Consider the following 18,259-nt stretch of genomic DNA (forward strand, 5'->3'; position numbering starts at 1 on the left):
TTGATCTTCGGTCATAGTGACGCTTGTCCCATTATCCTCCCCACGCGGAGGTGTCTGCACGTGCCGGGTGATCAGTCAGGCTCTGCACTATCTGCACCGTCCAGAGACAGCAGCAGCTGCAGTGTTGAGTGCGCCGTGCCTTCTGACTGCTGCACCTCTATGTTCAAGGCTACAACTCCTGTCAAATTAAAACCTCCCACAGAAAACCCGCATATGGTTTCCTCCCGCTGCCTCTCAGCACCGCAATGAAGGAATTTACTGGTTTGTTCTGAAGTCTTGCAGCTCACAGAAATGAGGTGTGGGCCGACTTTTCCCCACGTCGTCTGAACGTCAGGGAAACCGGAGCGGTCGACTCCAACCTGCAGCATCATTCTCACATAACAGGAGGGGATAAAACACCTGTACTTACATTTTTTTCTCTTTCTGGACCCTGACTTACTACAGGCTGAAAAAAATGGATAATAACGCTGCAAATTCGGAGAAATCTCACCTCATTGACGAGAAGAGTGCGAAGATGTATTCCCTGAAATTGCAAAGGTAAGAAATGTGCTTCACAACCGCAGCTGCGTGGGGAATAATAGTGCATGTTACAGTATCCAGTTAAGTTACCTGAACAAAGTCTGTGTTCAATATATTATGCATGTAAGTACAAACTGTTACCTGAATGGAAAGACGTTCAAACAAAGTGTGAGATTGGGAGGTAATCTCTTTCAAATGTAAAAAGTTAACAGAATACGTGCAGGACTGATCCATCGTTGTGTGCGTAACGTTAAAGCGCAGTGGGAGCAGTTGTTACTGTGGTGCATGTTAAGCAGGCCGTCGCTCTCGCGGGCTGTTTTATGTGAATGAACAAATTCATTTCCATGGTTGGCTTGTTTCTGGACAGGCTGTGACAAATGGCCCCGGGGCCAGTTCAGTGAGCAGTGCTAAAAACTCATCATCTGTCATTAGAGGGGAGCACGAGGCGGCTCCGTGCGCGTTCAGACTCCAGAAAGGGATGTAAGCGAGATATGGGTCTCCTCTGCAAACATACGAAGGCGCAGGTGACGGCACAACAAATGCTGGAATGATAAAAGATCAGTCAAAACAGCACTCAAATAAATGTAAACTCAGCAATTCAAATGTCTGACATCAATGAGATAAATGATGATAAAAATATGTATTCTTTCGAGAAAACAAGTGACTTTTAATAACTGCTGTGCAGAAATAGCAGAAATTATAGAGGGCCCTAAAGTACAGGCCTTCTAATAACTTCATTTAAAACACACTGTTTAAAATCAATTACAAAACTATCACAGCCACGCAGCAAATAAAAAAGATTTCTCCGCAGAAAAAAATCCCTCCAGCTGTTCCAGAAACACACCTGGTGGCTTCCCACTTCCTGTGGGAGAACAGGTGGAGACTTTGTCTTATTTAAACCTGCTGAAAACGTTAAATAAAACTAACCTGGTTTATAATAAACTCAACCAACCGTGATCTCATTAGAAATTTCGGAAAATATCTTTTGGTCTTAAAAGGCCTCGTGATTCCGCCGTTTTCACGATCTTGAAGTGATTTGATCATGCAGATATCTGATAAACTATTCCACGCTTCAGAGTTTGTTGTTTCTCTTTTTTGATGTTTTTTTTCGAAATAATTTGCCAGATTCATCATGTTTGAATAGATGTGAGGCGACAGAAACCAAGAGAGGAAGAGGGAGCAGCGCGGGCTGTAAAACGGTTGCTTCACGAGAGGATTCACAAATACTGTCGCAAACACGAGGCCTCTGGAAATAAATACAGAAATAAATTAAATAAATAAAGATCCTGCTTATTGACATGAACACAATGCAATAGGAGTTCGAACAGGATTGGTGGGAGACAAGACAGATGTGCATATGGCACCACATTTGGGATTTCACGCACCATTTGCACCGTTCTTGTGCGCGTGCATGCCAGTATGTGTATTGAGTTTTGTGTTTTATTTCATTTTAACCAGCTGGCAGCGAAGTGTTCATAAAGACGGAACATATGAGGTGACATTTACACCAAAATGTCCTGAAAATGAAACATTTCGGTTTGTTGAGAATCTGCAGAAGTAGCCTTTAAAAAGGTTTAAATGCGGTAATTTTAGCATAGAAATGATTGATAAAGGGCAAATAAATAAATACGAAAAAACACAACCTGGTCTCGATCCCAAAGGAAATACAATTAGCTTTATTCTTAAAGTGTTTTTTGTTTGTCTTTTCATTATTTTGTGTAATAGCAGGTAACATCTCATGCAAATTCATATTATATCAGGACAATAAATGTGCTTATAGCAGCTATACAGTACAAACCTCGAGTCTTTAAAAAATGTGAATCAAATACTAAAATGGTTGACAACTAAGTTATTAATTGGTCAAGTAATCACTTCAGCTCATATTTTTTCTGGTTGTCTGGGAAATGGTGAAACTCCCAGTTCAAGAACCAAAAACTATTTTTCCCTCCAGACCCAGAAGTCACAACAACCATGTAAATGGCACTAATCTTTATTCTTTATGTCATTTATAGCAACAACACTGATGAGTTGTTGCTAAAAGCAGAGGCGATGACATCAGTCTTTCTGTTTCCAGCTTCTCCAATGTGAGGATTTGTAGCATTTCTCCATCATTTATTACAGGAAAAGAAGCGAATGGATCCAATACTGTTTCTTTGACAAAAACAAGCAAAATCATCTTCTTTTGTCTGACTGTCAGTCCAAAATCCAAAGATATTGAGCCTATCATTAAAGGAATGTAAGAAAGATGGAAAATATTTACCTTGGAAGCAAGAAATCGACAAACCGTTGCACCACTAAGAGACAAATCCAAGTGAAAACGTGTTTATTAACGGCTGATTCATAAAGCATTAATAAATGTCACAATTTATCAACTCAAAAAGAGCTTCTGGTCACATATTCCTACAAGAATTTAGTCTTTAAACACCTTTTCAGTGCCAGAGGCGTGTTTAAATAATCCCTGATCACTGAATTCTCAGTCATAGCAGCACAACGTTGACCTGATAAATGATCATTTAGGCTTTGATAGTTTAATTTTAGGATTTCAGATGATTTGCAGTACATTCTCCACATTCACTGAGAGCCTGAATGATGAAGCTATCTTTACTGTTGACTAAGAAACTAATTATTTTCCCAGATAAGTCAAAGTTGGTTTTGTCTGCAATTTTGCATCTACTTCTCCATTTCTTACTAAATCAAATGGCTCCAATTTCCATGATCTTCTATTAAAAATGCAGCAAAAACGCCAAAAACATTCAATTTAAAGTCCATCATAATGTTTCTGTTATTTCAACTGATCAAACCAGAAGTTTAAAAACCAAATGTAATCACTTTACATTGAGCCAACATTTTTGCCTTAAAAGTACAAAAAGTTTAAACCTTTCTTAACTATAAAAATAGTTTCTTCTAATTGGAATAATGAGTTTAATCTACACTTACACTCTTAATAACCTGTGAGCGTGGACCACAAATGGAAAGGCTCTGTAGATTAATGTGAATTCAAGCAAAAAAAGTGAAACAGCTAAAACATTAGCAGTTCTAAAGACTTAGACCCTACAGTTTATTCAAATGAGAGATGGACATACTGTTATATCAGTCGCTACTGCGGCCTCCAGCGTTGCTTTAGCTGGATTTTAAGTCTCTTGTCTGGCCTCATGTAGCTCGGCTTGTCAGTTGTGATATATTCAGACTAAAAATGTCACTGCCTTAGTTATTTCAAGAATGACTCTCATTGTGTGAGGCTGATAAATGAAGGCTTTTCAGAGACCACAGTCATTGATTCCACATAAGTTACTGTAGTAAATATGATACTGACGTTGTTTATGTTCAGTTCACAGCTCAGAATCAACCAGAATAGTGGCTTAAAGGCATTTTTGTTGAGATTTGTGTTTTTTTTAATGGATTTTTTGGACTTTGGTTTAGTTCTTTCTGTGGTTTGTAATTATCTATTTTTTTGTCTTGTTATTGAGTCATTTGTTGTTTTTAGGACTTTGCTGTTTGTGCTTCTATAAGCTGGATTTGTCCTCCCTGGTCGGCCTGTTCCTGTTCTTAGTTGGGTTTTAGCTCCGTTTGTTTCAGTTATTTTTTGTTTTTTTTAGGATTCTTCAGTTTGTCTTTATTAGGTTTATTTTGATCAGTTAGTCTAATCTTGTGTTTCTTGCTCCACCTTCCCTCTGTTTTCCTGCTACTGTCTCACCTGTGCTCACTCATCCTCAGCTGCACTCCTCTCTCCTCACAGTATTTAGTCTCCTTGTAGTTTCACAGCATTTGTCAGATCCTCACTGTTACGACCCCTGGTTCAGTTTCAAGTTTAATTTGAGTCGGTTTGGCCGCAACTTTTGTTTGTTAAGTATTAAATTAGTCCAGCTCCTGTCCTCATCCAGTGATCTGCTGGTTGCTCTTCAGCAGCTCTCTTCCTCCCTAAACCATAATAATTTTAGGGAGTCTGTTAGAGGGGATGACAGAAAATGTCCAAATATGATAACCTCCTTGTGTTTAATATTTTGACAAAGCTAACAGAAGTTTTTGCTCATAGTCTCTTAGCCTAAACACTTCCAAACAGCTTGTAAATCTCTCCTTCAGGCCTCCTGGAAAGTCAGTCAAGCCTCTAACTAACCAACCGAATATACCTCTGTCTGAGGCTTGTTGGTATGAATGTGAGTGAGGTAATAAATAAACATGTTAATGGTGTCTGACTTCCAATAAGCTACTTTACAAAGGTTAAAATAAAGGAGTTATTATCTGAGGTTAATAAATATTTTATTTCCACGTGGTTAATCCTTTTCAACAAGAAAGCAAATTTTTCCAAAGATTTTGAACTCTTCTGTTAGAGAAAAGAACATAAATTGTATTATACTGACCAGTAATAACACTCAAAATGAAAGCAAAAATAAACAGAAGTCGTTGTTGATTTTTCAGGCCAAAATAATGTTTCTCACAGGTGCTAAAATAAAAATAATTAAAAAAAAAAGATGAGGTGTGAATTATAATCATGCTTTACTGTCGTTCAAATAATCTGGTGGTCTACTTTACAGTCTAATACTTCTGTATTTAATCTTAAACCAGAATATGTAAACACTTTGTGATTAGCTGGTGAAAAGGACGAGAACCCTTTGTCCCCCAGTGCTGATGTGTTACTTTTGTGTATCACAGCAGGCCAAGCAGCGCTAGTTTTGTGAAATCCTTAAAAAACATAGATACATTTGCTCAGAGTAGGATATATGTGATCTCACAAAGGGTTCGTAGCATTCAAGCGTGTCTTTGTGATGATTATATGTAGATTACGTTGTGTGTGTGTATGTGCTTTCATTTCCTGATTGTATAATTGAACAGAATCTGTTTTCCACTTGGCTGGTTCTTTTGAGCTTGGACATCCCCTAAGATGAGATGGTGTGTGATAAAGGCAAACCACACAATGCTGACTGTCTCCTCTGTGAGGAGTGTGAGCTAAATTGTGTGCGTGGTTATCTGAAGTGAGGCTACATTAGCTTTTTTCCACCTCATTAGCCACATCATTGCATCGCCCTCTCTGGACTTGGTTAGGAACAACCTGGGTGTGTGTTTGGGATCCAAATGGAAAAGTCAACAGTTTCTTTTGCTCTTGTGAGTATAGTCCAGGTCAATATGTTGTCAGAAGGTGAAGTATACCCCAATCAGCCATAACATTACATCTGACAGATTCCTCAGATAATCTCCTTACAGTGACTGCACATCTGGCTGTAGATAAATGTAAATATCCGAGCCGCTTAGTGACTGCATGGCTGGGTTATATAATCTCCACAACTGCAGCTCTGGATGGATGGATGGATGGATAAAAAAGTTGGTTTCCAGTAGAAAGTTGTCAGAACACACAGAGCATCACAGTTTGTTGCGTAGAGGGCTGAGGACACCTACTATGTGCATTTAGGCATTAAAATAGGACCAGGGAGCAGTGGAAGAAGCTCTGATGTCATAACTGACAGTGTCACTTCACCAAAAAAATGAGTATCAGTATCCTTGATGTCTTGTCATATAGAGCTATGCTTGGTGGGTGTCTGCAAATGTGCTGAAATAGCTGCATGAAAAGCTCAATTTAAAATGTGCGTTATTCAAATACAGAAAGATAAAGGTCTTTGTTTATCCTTACTCACTATCAACGTCAATCGATATTATCTGGTTCTACAGAGAATTACCCATCGCACCATTTATCCACTTAAGTGAACATTGACTGCAGGACACTTTGTCAGGTTTCCACTTTGTAAGCCACTGTAGCTTTGCCAAATGATACTGCTCTATGCTGCAACATTTACTCAAGAAAATCGATTCACTCAACACCTACTACACAGTAAATTTGCTGCTATTACAGCTGGCCACCAGTTGAGTCTGATCTGAAATTAGGTCTGCCTCGTGGCTGGTTTTATAACCCTCGAACAAAATATGAGACGGTGTCTCATTTTCCGCCTTTTTTGACCAATCAGAACAGATTGGCTCTTTTAAGAGGACCTTAAAGAGACAGGAGCTAAAGCAAAGCATTTCAAACAGAAGATGACAAGCGGTATTAGTGGCTTAGCTAAGTTCAGTTCTGTGTTATCAGTATCATAAAGGCGGCTCACCTCTGAGACCGATGTATCACGATGGCAACTTTTGCTGGAAACCTAACCTTCTCCAGGACAAGTTAGACTTTGAGAAAATGAGTAAATAAAATAGAGATTGCTGTGGTCTCTGACAACAGTTTGACTGTCACAAAGAAGCATCTTTATGAGAGACGCTTATGTAGCCTAAAACAGAAACTGATTTCTCTTAAGCTCCTTCTTGTTAGAGTTGATACCAAGCGTTGTAGTACCACTTTGTGGGATCTCAATTGTTGGGTTAATTAAGCCAGATCACCTAAAGATAGCCTGGATATGTTGAACCTGCTTCGTAATACAGGCCCCAGATGTGCTGCAGCAATACACAATATGAGAAAAACCATTTAAACCTCTTCCAGCAGACCCCCAAAACAGAAAAATTACCTTGAAAATAAGCATTATGTGGACTCGGCACGCCTGGGAAGAGTAAAGCTTCATTTTTAGAGAATTTCTCCAAAATGACTTCAGGTAGGAGGTTTTGGGCATATTTACAAAAACTAAAATGAACTCAGTCACTGAGCTAATTTGCTGAATTGTAGGTAAAGATGAACTTATTCAGTGTTTCAGATGAGATGTCATGTATAAAGGTGGCTGCTTGCCGACAAAATTAACAATGGAAGCAGATTCAGCTGATGAGTGAACCATTCTTCTCATGGAGGTACGTTACAGCTTCAACCACTGAAGGCAGCATGCACCTGCTGCTTAGTTTATCACAGCTACAAGGAGTTGTACAGGAAAAAAGAAAAAAGTAGAGTCTGGGTGGAGCTGCAGTCAGTTTTTACTTAATTCTGGGAGATATCAAACAATCAAATGTCCTGATGATATGCCTTCATGAACTGTTGGAACTGTTTTTTGGCATGTTGAGCTCCATAAAGCAGCAGTTTCCTTATTTTTGATGTTAGAGTTTAGACACGAAAATAAGCGCATTGTCTGGACTGTCAACTGGTTCAAAATCAGCAGCTAAATCAGGGTGTGACATCTTTTGCTGTATTACACAGCTGATCATGAAAGCTTCTCGTCATTAACACGTACCGTCTGTATCCCCACAGCTCCTTTCCAGACTCCAAAGAGCAGTACCCAGACTTCCCTTTTAAGAATGGGGGCGTGTCCGGTGCCATCGAGCTTAAACGGCGCGTCGGCGCACACTGCCACGGCCACGGCCCCAGAGCTTTGGTGTGCGAGGAAACTGGGGACAAGCTGCTGGCAAAGAAGAAACTTTACATCGCTTCAGCAGTCTGCCTGGTCTTCATGATTGGCGAGGTCATAGGTAAAAGTTCACTGCATTGAACAAAAGGTCAGATAGAAATGTTTTGGTGGATAATGACAGAGTCAGTGATGTAATCCTTTAGGTAAATAAGAGTCCAAACAACCACTGATGTAATCATATGTAACACTTCCTACAAATAATCTATTCTAATGTTATATACAGAATTATATCATGTGATGTAATGTCAGCTTACACATGGAGGAGCTACTTTTTCCAGCATAGCAACTGCAGCAAAACCCTCATTCTCCAAGCAGCTGGCCCTCCCCGGTGGACAGCTGATGCAGTAATAGCTTCTAGTCTCTGCAGTCACTTGGACGTTACAGGAAACTTGTTGTCAAGAAAAGGCTGAGAGCTGATGAGCTGTGTTTTTCACAAGTATTGCTGCATTATAAATGTCAACTGATTAATGATGTGCTCAAGATTGTTTAAATTACTGTTTGCGGTGGTTGTTTGTCTGTTTTACTGTGAGTATCAACATGATGCTCGGTTTGAGCTTCAGCAAGTTGTCTTGACCACCTCTACATACCTGAATGCATTGAATGCGTTTGGCTGATTAACTACTTGTGTTAACTAGCAATTGAAGAGGTGCACCTAATAAAGTGGCCGGTGAGTTTCTGAAAGCAAAATGGGGAGATTGAAATTTGTCAATTGCCAAAAATATGAATAACATTTAGTGGCTGACTTTTGAGATTTTGAAAATTATATAAAACAGTGACAGTGACTTGCTTTTCTCTGAGGCAACAATGAGTTAATATAAAGTATAATGGATTGTGGCTGCTTTAAATTCCAGGTTAATTCTGCCTCTAAAGATAAATGTTGCATGTTATTTCTCAGAGGATGCTCTCATGCTCTTCACCTTCAAACCGAAAGTTTTGTTTGCCATCTGCTGTTGGGTCTTTTGGAAGATAATTGCAGTAAATATTCTTTCTTATAGCACACAATACGGGATATTAGCTTATACTAAAGGTGGCTTTATGCACATATACTTCACCGACTTTCATAACATTTCTTTGGTTTCCTGCAGGAGGCTACCTGGCCCACAGCCTGGCCATCATGACTGATGCCGCCCACCTCCTGACAGACTTTGGCAGTATGATGGTGAGCCTGTTCTCCCTGTGGATCTCTTCCAGACCGCCAACCAAAACCATGAACTTTGGTTGGCACAGATCAGGTCAGCAAAAGAGATCAGATCTTAATCTGCGCAAATGGAGAAGATGCACACAACAGCTTTTGTGAATAAGTTATGAGATATCAAATGTTTCTGCATCTCGAAAGCAAACATGGGCCAAACTATCTGACATGAAAGAACTGAAACTAATTCCAGAGGACTTGTCTCTTTATTTCTTACATATAACTATGGGCCAAAATAGCATGACTGGCTTTTGTTTCCACTTAGCAACCACGACCAAGAAGGTGGTTTGTTCATATCCTTCCATATATGTCCTCTAAAAGACGCCCCCTACAGGCAGCAAGAGGGAAATACAACTTTGAAAAGTGTTTTAATATTGAATCATTAAAAAAATGATTTCCTTAACAATCCACAAAGGATAGGAAGAAGGAAGAAGAGGGGGGGTTGTAAGGCACGATCACACACAGCGTGTTCACTCAAAAAACACGACATCGCTTTCTGTTTGGGGTTAGGCACGAACATCACTTGGTTATGGCAACAAAATTACTCGGACAGGGTTAGAAAAAGATAATGATTAGGGCTAAAAAGTTGCGACAACCCTTTTTCTCCTCCTGGTTGGGATTTGGCACAACATTAATTAGGCAATAACATCACATTACAGGGTTCAAAACTACTTTGTTAGAGTAAAAAAACCCCACCTCTGTTTCATGAATCGACACCATTTTCACGCTTCACATGCAGTACCTCTCGTAACCACTAAAGGTCACATGTTATTTTAACCTAATAAAAATGTGTTTTTTAATGCCTAAATAAGCAAATGCCGCATGGAGTTAGTTTTGGGAGAAGGACAGTCTCCATCATTGTTTGACTAACACTGTGAAGCTGAGGTTTCTATCAACACAATATTTAATGGAAACATGCCACATGTTTCATATCCAGCTAAATTTCCAAGGACTGCAGAAATATTCAAGTTTGTTTCCAGAAAATTGCAGAATGTTTTTGATCACCAACTGACCAGTCTGTGCAGCTCTAAATAAGATATTAGATAATCATAAGATATTGGAGACGCTGCATACAACTGTGAAATAGGTCCCACTTTGTTTGGACAATTGATTAAACAGAAAGATAATAAGCTTTAGTTTGAATTAAAGACTTAAACCAAGAGTCTCAAACTATCACATCTACTCTGTGAGACAATTTCCTAAAATGTATAGAAATGATTACTGAGTGAATCCTTAGATTTCAGAGTGAACTACATGGTGCATTCTCACAAAAAACTATGTAATTACGAGACCTAATATTTCATATTATAAGTTTTTCCACAGAAGAAATGTTGAAAACATCAGATAAGATCATTTTGAAGTCCTTCAAGTAGATCCCATTAGCTTAAAGTACATTATCTTGAAGATAAAATAAAATATTCAGGATTTAGGATGGGAATGAGTATCAGTTAACGGTTACTGGCTAATTCAGCATAATCATAATAATAATTTCTCTGAAAGTGATATATTTATAGAAATGACTGAGAATCATTTGGTTTTAAATATTCAAATCAAAGACCAAAGTGATTCACTGATAGTGTTAAAAAAAAATCCACAACAGAGGCGATTATACGGCTGATTAAGTAGTTAAATGGTTCCGGTTGATTTGATAAAATATAGAGAAATATAACGCTGAAGTCACGTTTTCACACTGATGTGTGAATCTGTCTGAGCTTTGATGTTTGAGATCGAGATGTTTGCGACTAAAAAAAAACTATTTTCAAAGGAAACACCCTCAGTGGGACTGCTGAACCTAATCCTGACGGTTTTTCAGAAGTATTTTGGATATACTCTGTGGGAAAAATCAGGATTTTATGGCGGCACAATGATACATCATTCAAAAAAGCTCTAAGCTGCGTCCTGAGCCACAGTATGTCCGACATGAGTTTGATGTTGAAGCTTGGTCTTTAGAGGGATATGTTGGTACTCACTAATGTGTGCAGTACAAACTGTATGCACACACTAAAGTGACAATTCCTTCTTCTCATCTCCCTCCAGAAATCCTCGGAGCATTGATCTCCGTCATGTCCATCTGGATTGTTACAGGAGCTCTGGTCTATTTAGCAACTGAGAGGATTGTACGCAATGACTATGAGATTGAGGGACGTGTGATGTTACTCACCTCTGGATGTGCCGTCATTGTAAACATCATGTGAGTGCTCCTCAACTTTAGACTGTATGTTAAAGTCTCTTAATCCAAACTACTGTTGCAGTAATAGATATATTCAATTAAAATCTGCAAACTGCATGACATATGTGTGCCACGGCCATGAGCCAATGAACATGCGTCTCTTTCAGATCCTTCCCATTAATCCCGTTAATGTGGATGATGTTACAGTTACATTATCTACCCGTCATTGAGGTGCCAGGGGAGCTGTTTGAGAAGCTGCTTTGAGTCAGTCTATAGGCCAGGCTATAACGACGTAAACGTTGAACGTAGATGTAAGATGAGATCCGTCTGTAACCTCAGAGATGCAACTTTTGGAAGGTAACAACAAAACAAAAAGCTGAATAAAACTAAAAAGATGCAGGCACTGGCCGGGGAGATTCAAGCTGGGAGCTGGAACTTCTATATAACGTAAAGCCGGGGTTTTTGTTAGGATGCTGCAGTCAAGCCATCAGCTCTTTAGGTACCTTAAAGACAGATAGACACAATAACTATCACAGCACACAAAAAAAAGCAGAGCGGTTTGACTTTAAAAATCCAGGGTGAAGAAGGCCAAACTACAAACTTGAGACTTACATTAGTAGTCTCCAAAGCAATGGGTGAGTCTTTGAGAAGAAACCTGTCTGAAGATCCCATCAACAATACCTGCAAACAGACTGTAAGCACCTTTTTCTGTCTTCCTGCAGTATGGCCTACATCCTCCATCACTCAACGACCCTCCACACTCACGGCAGTGGTTATCACCAGATTGATGAGGACGGTCAGAGCCCTGTCAATCACGGCCACTCCCACACACTCCTCGGTGGCCATAGCAACACCAGCGTCCGCGCTGCCTTCATCCACGTGGTCGGAGACCTGCTTCAGAGCGTCGGCGTCATGGTGGCAGCGACAGTCATCTACTTTCGGGTCAGATATAGATCAAATTCTTGTTAGGGTGAGACTGAGATTTCAGTTTTGCTCATATTTGGCCCTAAATTGACATATATGACTTATATGTGTATTAAGACTTAATGTTTTTCAGATTACGGTTGAATTTCAAATGCAAAAATTTTCAGGAAAGCAACTTTAATTTTTCAGCAGAAAACTGGTGTAATAGTTGACACCAAAAAATAGTAGATTTAATGCAACAAAAAGGTTATTATCAAGTGGTAAGAAGGTTATGTTAATGCATTCAAAGTGTCAAAAATAAGCATCAATGCATGAAGGAAGCACTTAAGCATTTGTATCATCGTGCAAGATGTTTGCTCTCTTCTTCTTTTCTTTTTAGCCCTGAGCATTTTAATATCTCATGACTGTGGAAATCACCATCTGATCTCTCTTTATTCACACATTAAATGAACATCTTCTCGCTCTTTCAGCCTGAATACAAAGTAGCGGATCCCATCTGTACATTCCTGTTTTCTGTGTTTGTCCTCTGCACCACCGTCACCATCCTCAGAGACGTCTTCAGGATACTCATGGAAGGTACCGGACCAAACCATTTCCTCTTATTCTTAGACAAGAGTGGTGACACTATTACTTTCTGGTGGGATTCTGGGAATGCTTGTTTAGATCATGGTTTTGGCATCCGACTTATAACAAAAAAAACAGAATATCAGGCCTGAGTTCATGCTGGATGGGTGAGGAGACTGGGATGCTTATTGTGATTGGTTGTTAGGGTAGGTTTACTCTGTCTTGCACTTTTAAAAAGATCCTGGATCTGCACCAATGTATTATCACCATCACTACATGATGTCTGTGATCTACTTTTACAAAAATCTTTAAGAAATTCAGTGTTGTTTTTGACTAAAGTCAAATAGGAAGTAAGGAAAGACTTTGATAAAAGTAAAAGTACTGATACATCCTAAAAAAGCCCTGAAATGTACTGCTGTTATAAAAAGTATTTCTAAAAGATAACGCTCTGCTAATGCCCTGTCCAAGGTTTGACTGGATCAACAATAGCAAATTAAAGATTTACTTAGTAAGTTACCATTCAGGGGAAAATCATAAAACATGTAAGTTGGGTTGATAAACCCTTACTAGAGTTCCCGACCTGGAAATCCAACTCCTGGAGGTGGTTTACCTTTATTACAGAGGAATCACTTATTATAGAAAGCAGCGTTACATTCAAGGCTCCTTCATGCCTGTTATGTAACATTACATCTGTCACATGTACACGGATGCACTAAGCAACTGCCACATCTAAAGGTCACTGTCCCGTCTATTTAGGCTGCAAACGGAACAAGCTTCGTTTGAAAAAAAGAGAAGAAAGGACAGATGTTAGTGTTAAAATGCAAAAGTTATCAGAGTACTCAAGTCAAATGAAAGACACCTGAAAATGTCCCTTTAGCACAGCAGCAAAGTATCAGTACGTCATGACATGGCCTAAAATAGATAGTATGAATCTGAAGGATATGACTAGTTTAGGAGAAAGCAGAGGCTCTGGAAACAGAGGGAAACTGCAACCCTGGCTGTACCTTAAGGTACATTTCAGAGCTGCATCAGTCAATGTTAATTCTCATCTTCTTAGTTACACTTCTTAGTTATTCCTTTAGGATAAGCTGAAGTGGCGTTCCTGCCCAGAAGTTTTTACTGCCTGCAGCTGTCAAGCTATCAAGCTGTAATGCCACGTGCATTCATGTGTGAAACAAACCTTTAATCCAATGAAGGAAATCTTGACCTTACAGATGTCTTTAGGGCATAAAGTGCATAAAATAAACGGCTGCTAAGTCACTTCTTTGAACTTTATAGTCTATGTCGGACAAAGACAAAAGCACATCCTGTCTGTCACATCATTGAACATTTCTGACATTATCGTCCACGGTAGCGACTGGTACAGCTTTGAAAACACAGTTAGCCTACAGTTCTGTAGCAGAACAACATGATGGAATAGACATGGATTCTTCCCGCCTCTCTTTGAAAGCCGTTACCCGTAGACTCAAAGAAATACTGTTGGAGCTGCTGTGTGTTAATTTACTGCCTGTTGTTTTTCAGGGTCGCCTAAAGGAATCGAGTTTAACTCCGTTAAGGAGGTGCTGCTGTCTGTGAAAGCTGTGAAGTCCATGCACAGTCTGCACCTGTGGGCTCTGACTCTGGGCCAGGCACTGATTTCTGTTCACCTGGCCATAGGTAACTTACGTTCTCATCTACCCCCCCATGCTGAACTGTAGCAGAGTCCAGAGTTCAAAACTGTGGATGAGATTAGAGCGTCATTGAGCTAAATGTTCAGGAGAGGAAGGAGGCTTAACTGTGGCCATGAAAACACAAGTCAGAGTAAAATAATCCTCATTAATTAATTAAAATCCCTGGTAATCTTGTTACATAGTACATTGGGTTCTGACATTTATAATACGTCACGATCCTTCTAAACGGCCAGACTGTCTTATAAAGTGATAATGGGTAATAATTCTCCCAAAAAATTTAAAGTTTTCTTTGGACATTGGCTGCTTTTTCATTCATTTTCATTCCAAGAAGCCTGGAGAACTTTTCCTGAAGACTACTTAAAGAAATGATAAGAAAACTGGTCAGAGAGGGTTCAGGCTGTGTTGAAGAATAAAGGTGCTCAGACCAAGTTATTGACCTTCAAGTTTCTTAGAATTATACAAACTCGTGTTTTGGCTTATATACTGTATGTATATTCATGTTTGCACGTGTTTCAGTAAATCTCTGCACCTATTTGATGTTTTCCTGGTAGTAAATGAAGGAGTGAACAGTGGCTCAAGGCCTTTGCACAGTATCATACATGTGCACATCACTGTGCAAATTAAGGCTGACTTAGTTTCCTACTTTCTGGGTTCTTGTCAGAGGAAGGTGCTGACCCTCAGTCGGTGCTGCATGAGGCCACAGACCTGCTCCACACCAAGTTTGGTTTCCACAGCATCACCATCCAGGTCGAGCTTTACTCTGAAGACATGAGCCACTGCTCCAACTGCCAGGATCCCAGGGACTGACAGCAACACTGGACTGGACCCAACACAACATGGACACATTCTCACACCATTATCTCTGGATGGGCTGGACCACTGAAAACTGATCTACATTCACAATGCAGCTTCCTGGTAAAAGAGGGGAAGGTTTTTGGTATATTGTTGTGTTCACCATGAAATTAAACAGCAAAATCATCCATGTGTCAGTAGCAGAATGCTGACGCTGGGACTGATTATTAGACCACATAAGTATTATAAAAGCTCTCAACTTTTACACAATATCCTCTACTGTTCTCACACTCCAGTCATCTGTCATCTTTCCTTTTACATGCTTTTCTACTACAGATCAGACTTTGCACAGCCTCAAGACATTATCACATAGTTCAGAGTTCAGTTACTTTCATTTACTGATGCACACTAAGTGCAGACATTGTGGTAAATTGCAACACAGTGACAAAAGCTGTGTCGTGAGGAAAGAAATCATCTTCAAAATGATTCATTTTGTACTTACTGTAGGTTGTTGGCCTCCAGGGTCAACATATGGGACGATAACTTCTTTGAAGAAACCTGTCAGTCTGAAAACCTGCAACATTTAACCCCAAATGGAATGAAAACAGCAGCGATCCAAGAGTGAAAACAGTTGTCAGATATCATCTTACAAACCTGTATCTTTAGATCATTCTTTGTTAGGTTCGAATAAATTCAAGACAGAAATGTTTAAGAGACAAGAATTTAGCGTGATGAGTCTCGAACATTCGAAACGTAATGATTATTTAAGTTACAGCATAATTAAACCCATAATTAAGTCTATCTTTGTTGGGAGTATGATCGTCTTGTATTCTTAGTTTCAGTTTCCAGAGTCGCCTTCTCTCCAAACACACTTTATAAGTCAACAACAGTCAATTCTGTCCTCCATGTGCATCTCAGAGAAGCGTCAGCTAATGGTCTGCAGGTGCACTGATATGGATTGAGCAGGGAAAAATGAATGGAAAGTGTCAGGCTGAGCCAAGCATTCAGCTGTCTCCACTGTCAGGTCCCAAGTTCTTCACTTCTGAGGGCAAAAATGATGCAGTTCTGCAGTCGAACGATTAGTTTCAGCTTCATGCCGTCGTCCATCTCACCTCTCTCTGGTTGCTCCTGCACTCATCCGTCTACAACACGTCCCTCTGTTCTCTGAGCTCCCATCTGCTTCTTGTCATCTATCCACTTTCTGCCTGTCGTCTACTATCTATCTGAACCGGTGTAGCTATGATTTTATTTATTATCCGACACACACTATCATATCTCAACACAGTCCATTATAAAATGAACCAAACAGAGTCTGCTATAAATGATTAGTTCTCCCAATGATTATTCTATTTCTGTTCTTGTTTGCTTTACATAAAAAGTCCAAACTTTGGTGCAGTTAAATAATAATTAAACCAATTTGTTAACAAGCTTGAAATCACGAGTACATGCTCTTGCTGTTTTATCATTTGCAGAGTAAAAACTGGCTTCAGTTTTGACTGAAACGCCCGCAGGACTGGCTTTGCCAACCATCTAAGCAGTTTGAACACAGCAAGCCACATGATGATGTTGGTAATTTGCATCAAACTTGGAGATGAATGACTAAAACAGGGCACTGAGGTACAGGACCAGGCAGGATCTAGTGTGTACAACCTGGAAAATGTGTGTTTTTTTTACAATCAAAAGATTATACAGACTAAACATGACTTTTGAAAATTAAAATTGACTAAATAACTTTAAATCATCATAAAGCTATGCAAAATTACAACAAACAGCAGCAAAAAGGCACAAACTGACCAGAAAGATGCATTGAATAGCTTTAAAACAACTAAAACAACCACTTACATGTTGGTTTTTAGGTCTGAGGGTGTTGCTTGGTAGAGCGGGTGGGTTGACCTTTTAAAAGTCAGTCTCCAGGTCCCTATTTTCTCAAAATCCATCCCTGACTGCACTTATAAAAAGTTGTTTCATGTGAACGTCACCATCATCCGGAAAAGGCTGAAAACCATAAAATTCAACACCAGGTTTGTGCTTCAGACAAGGGGCCTGATTTCTAACGACGCACACGCCACTTTCTACCTGATCAACCGAATCAATTATGTGATGATGGAGTGATTAAAACCAGTCGCGAACCCGAATAACAAATTTTGCAGCGATTTGGCCCTTACTTACAGTGCGTTGTGCACAAAATGGATAGTTTACCCTAAGGGGCACAAAAGACACATTGCACTAAAGGCTAAAAAGGTAAAGGGTTCATTCTCTGGAGAGCAGGAACGTGTTCACTTAACGTTAATGGAAAACACGCCTTTTAATTCTGATTCTTTTTTTGCATGTGAGCAGAAATTTGAGATGGAGAAGCAAGGTCTAGTAATTGTTCAAATATGTTAAATGTGGGGATAAAAAACATCTATTAATCTATTTATATGATGTTATACGATCATTCATGCCTCTTTTAATAAAAGGAAGGTACTGGGGGGCTGGGGGGGCAGGTTGTGTAAGGACCAAACTGTAGAAGAGTTCCTCCTCTGGGGAGCTGAAACTGCCTTTTGGTTTTCATCTAGACGATGGCGGTGCTAACAAGGACGATCGAGGCATCATCAGCATCATTCTCTGGGGACCACAAACATCCACAGCATGTTTCACACAAGTCGGGGTTGATTGATTCGTTCAGTTTTGTTTTTGCAGCATTTTACAAGCAAAAGAAAAATCAACGACATGCCTGTAATGTTTCCCAGTTACTGTTAGGTGTTAATGTTAATCGTTGCTTTCAAAATAAGGACAGTCGCACATCATGAACGCTTTATTGATGTCCACCCTGATCAAAACACTTGCATGGTTGTTAGCTGTTACTCAGTATAATGTATAGTAAAGTGTTTCTCGTTCAACTGCCAATCAGAATATGTTGACTCGCCATGCGGAGGATTAATCAAAGAATAAAATCTTTAATATTCTATATTTTCACCAATTTTTAAGGAGATCCTGTATATTTACATACATTTTCCTTTAAAAGAAATACTCAATGAGAAAAAATATGAACCAAAACAAAACAGTGGAGAGTAATTAAAACAAAGTGGGTGTAATTCTGACTGATGCAATGGTAGTTTTGATATACATGCACAGA

The 18,259-nt window shown here is 39.5% G+C and overlaps 1 protein-coding gene across 2 annotated transcripts; it reads left to right on the top strand.

Annotated features, from left to right (window-relative positions):
• The first annotated feature begins 108 nt into the window (after positions 1 to 108).
• slc30a2 (solute carrier family 30 member 2) lies at positions 109 to 15,324 on the top strand. Of its 2 annotated transcripts, none has more exons than XM_072362167.1 (8): positions 109 to 537; positions 7,673 to 7,890; positions 8,915 to 9,061; positions 11,059 to 11,212; positions 11,914 to 12,133; positions 12,586 to 12,691; positions 14,201 to 14,335; positions 15,011 to 15,324. In XM_072362167.1, the coding sequence occupies exons 1-8, from the start codon at positions 455 to 457 to the stop codon at positions 15,154 to 15,156; spliced, it is 1,209 nt and encodes a 402-aa protein (XP_072218268.1). In that variant the 5' UTR covers positions 109 to 454; the 3' UTR covers positions 15,157 to 15,324. The 2 variants fall into 2 exon arrangements, with proteins under 2 accessions (XP_072218268.1, XP_072218270.1); XM_072362169.1 differs by lacking the exon at positions 109 to 537 and adding an exon at positions 6,485 to 6,569.
• The last annotated feature ends 2,935 nt before the right edge of the window (positions 15,325 to 18,259 follow it).

Source organism: Leuresthes tenuis, unplaced genomic scaffold (assembly GCF_036924035.1).
Source record: "Leuresthes tenuis unplaced genomic scaffold, fLeuTen1.0.hap1 SCAF_13, whole genome shotgun sequence".
Lineage (NCBI taxonomy): Eukaryota > Metazoa > Chordata > Actinopteri > Atheriniformes > Atherinopsidae > Leuresthes > Leuresthes tenuis.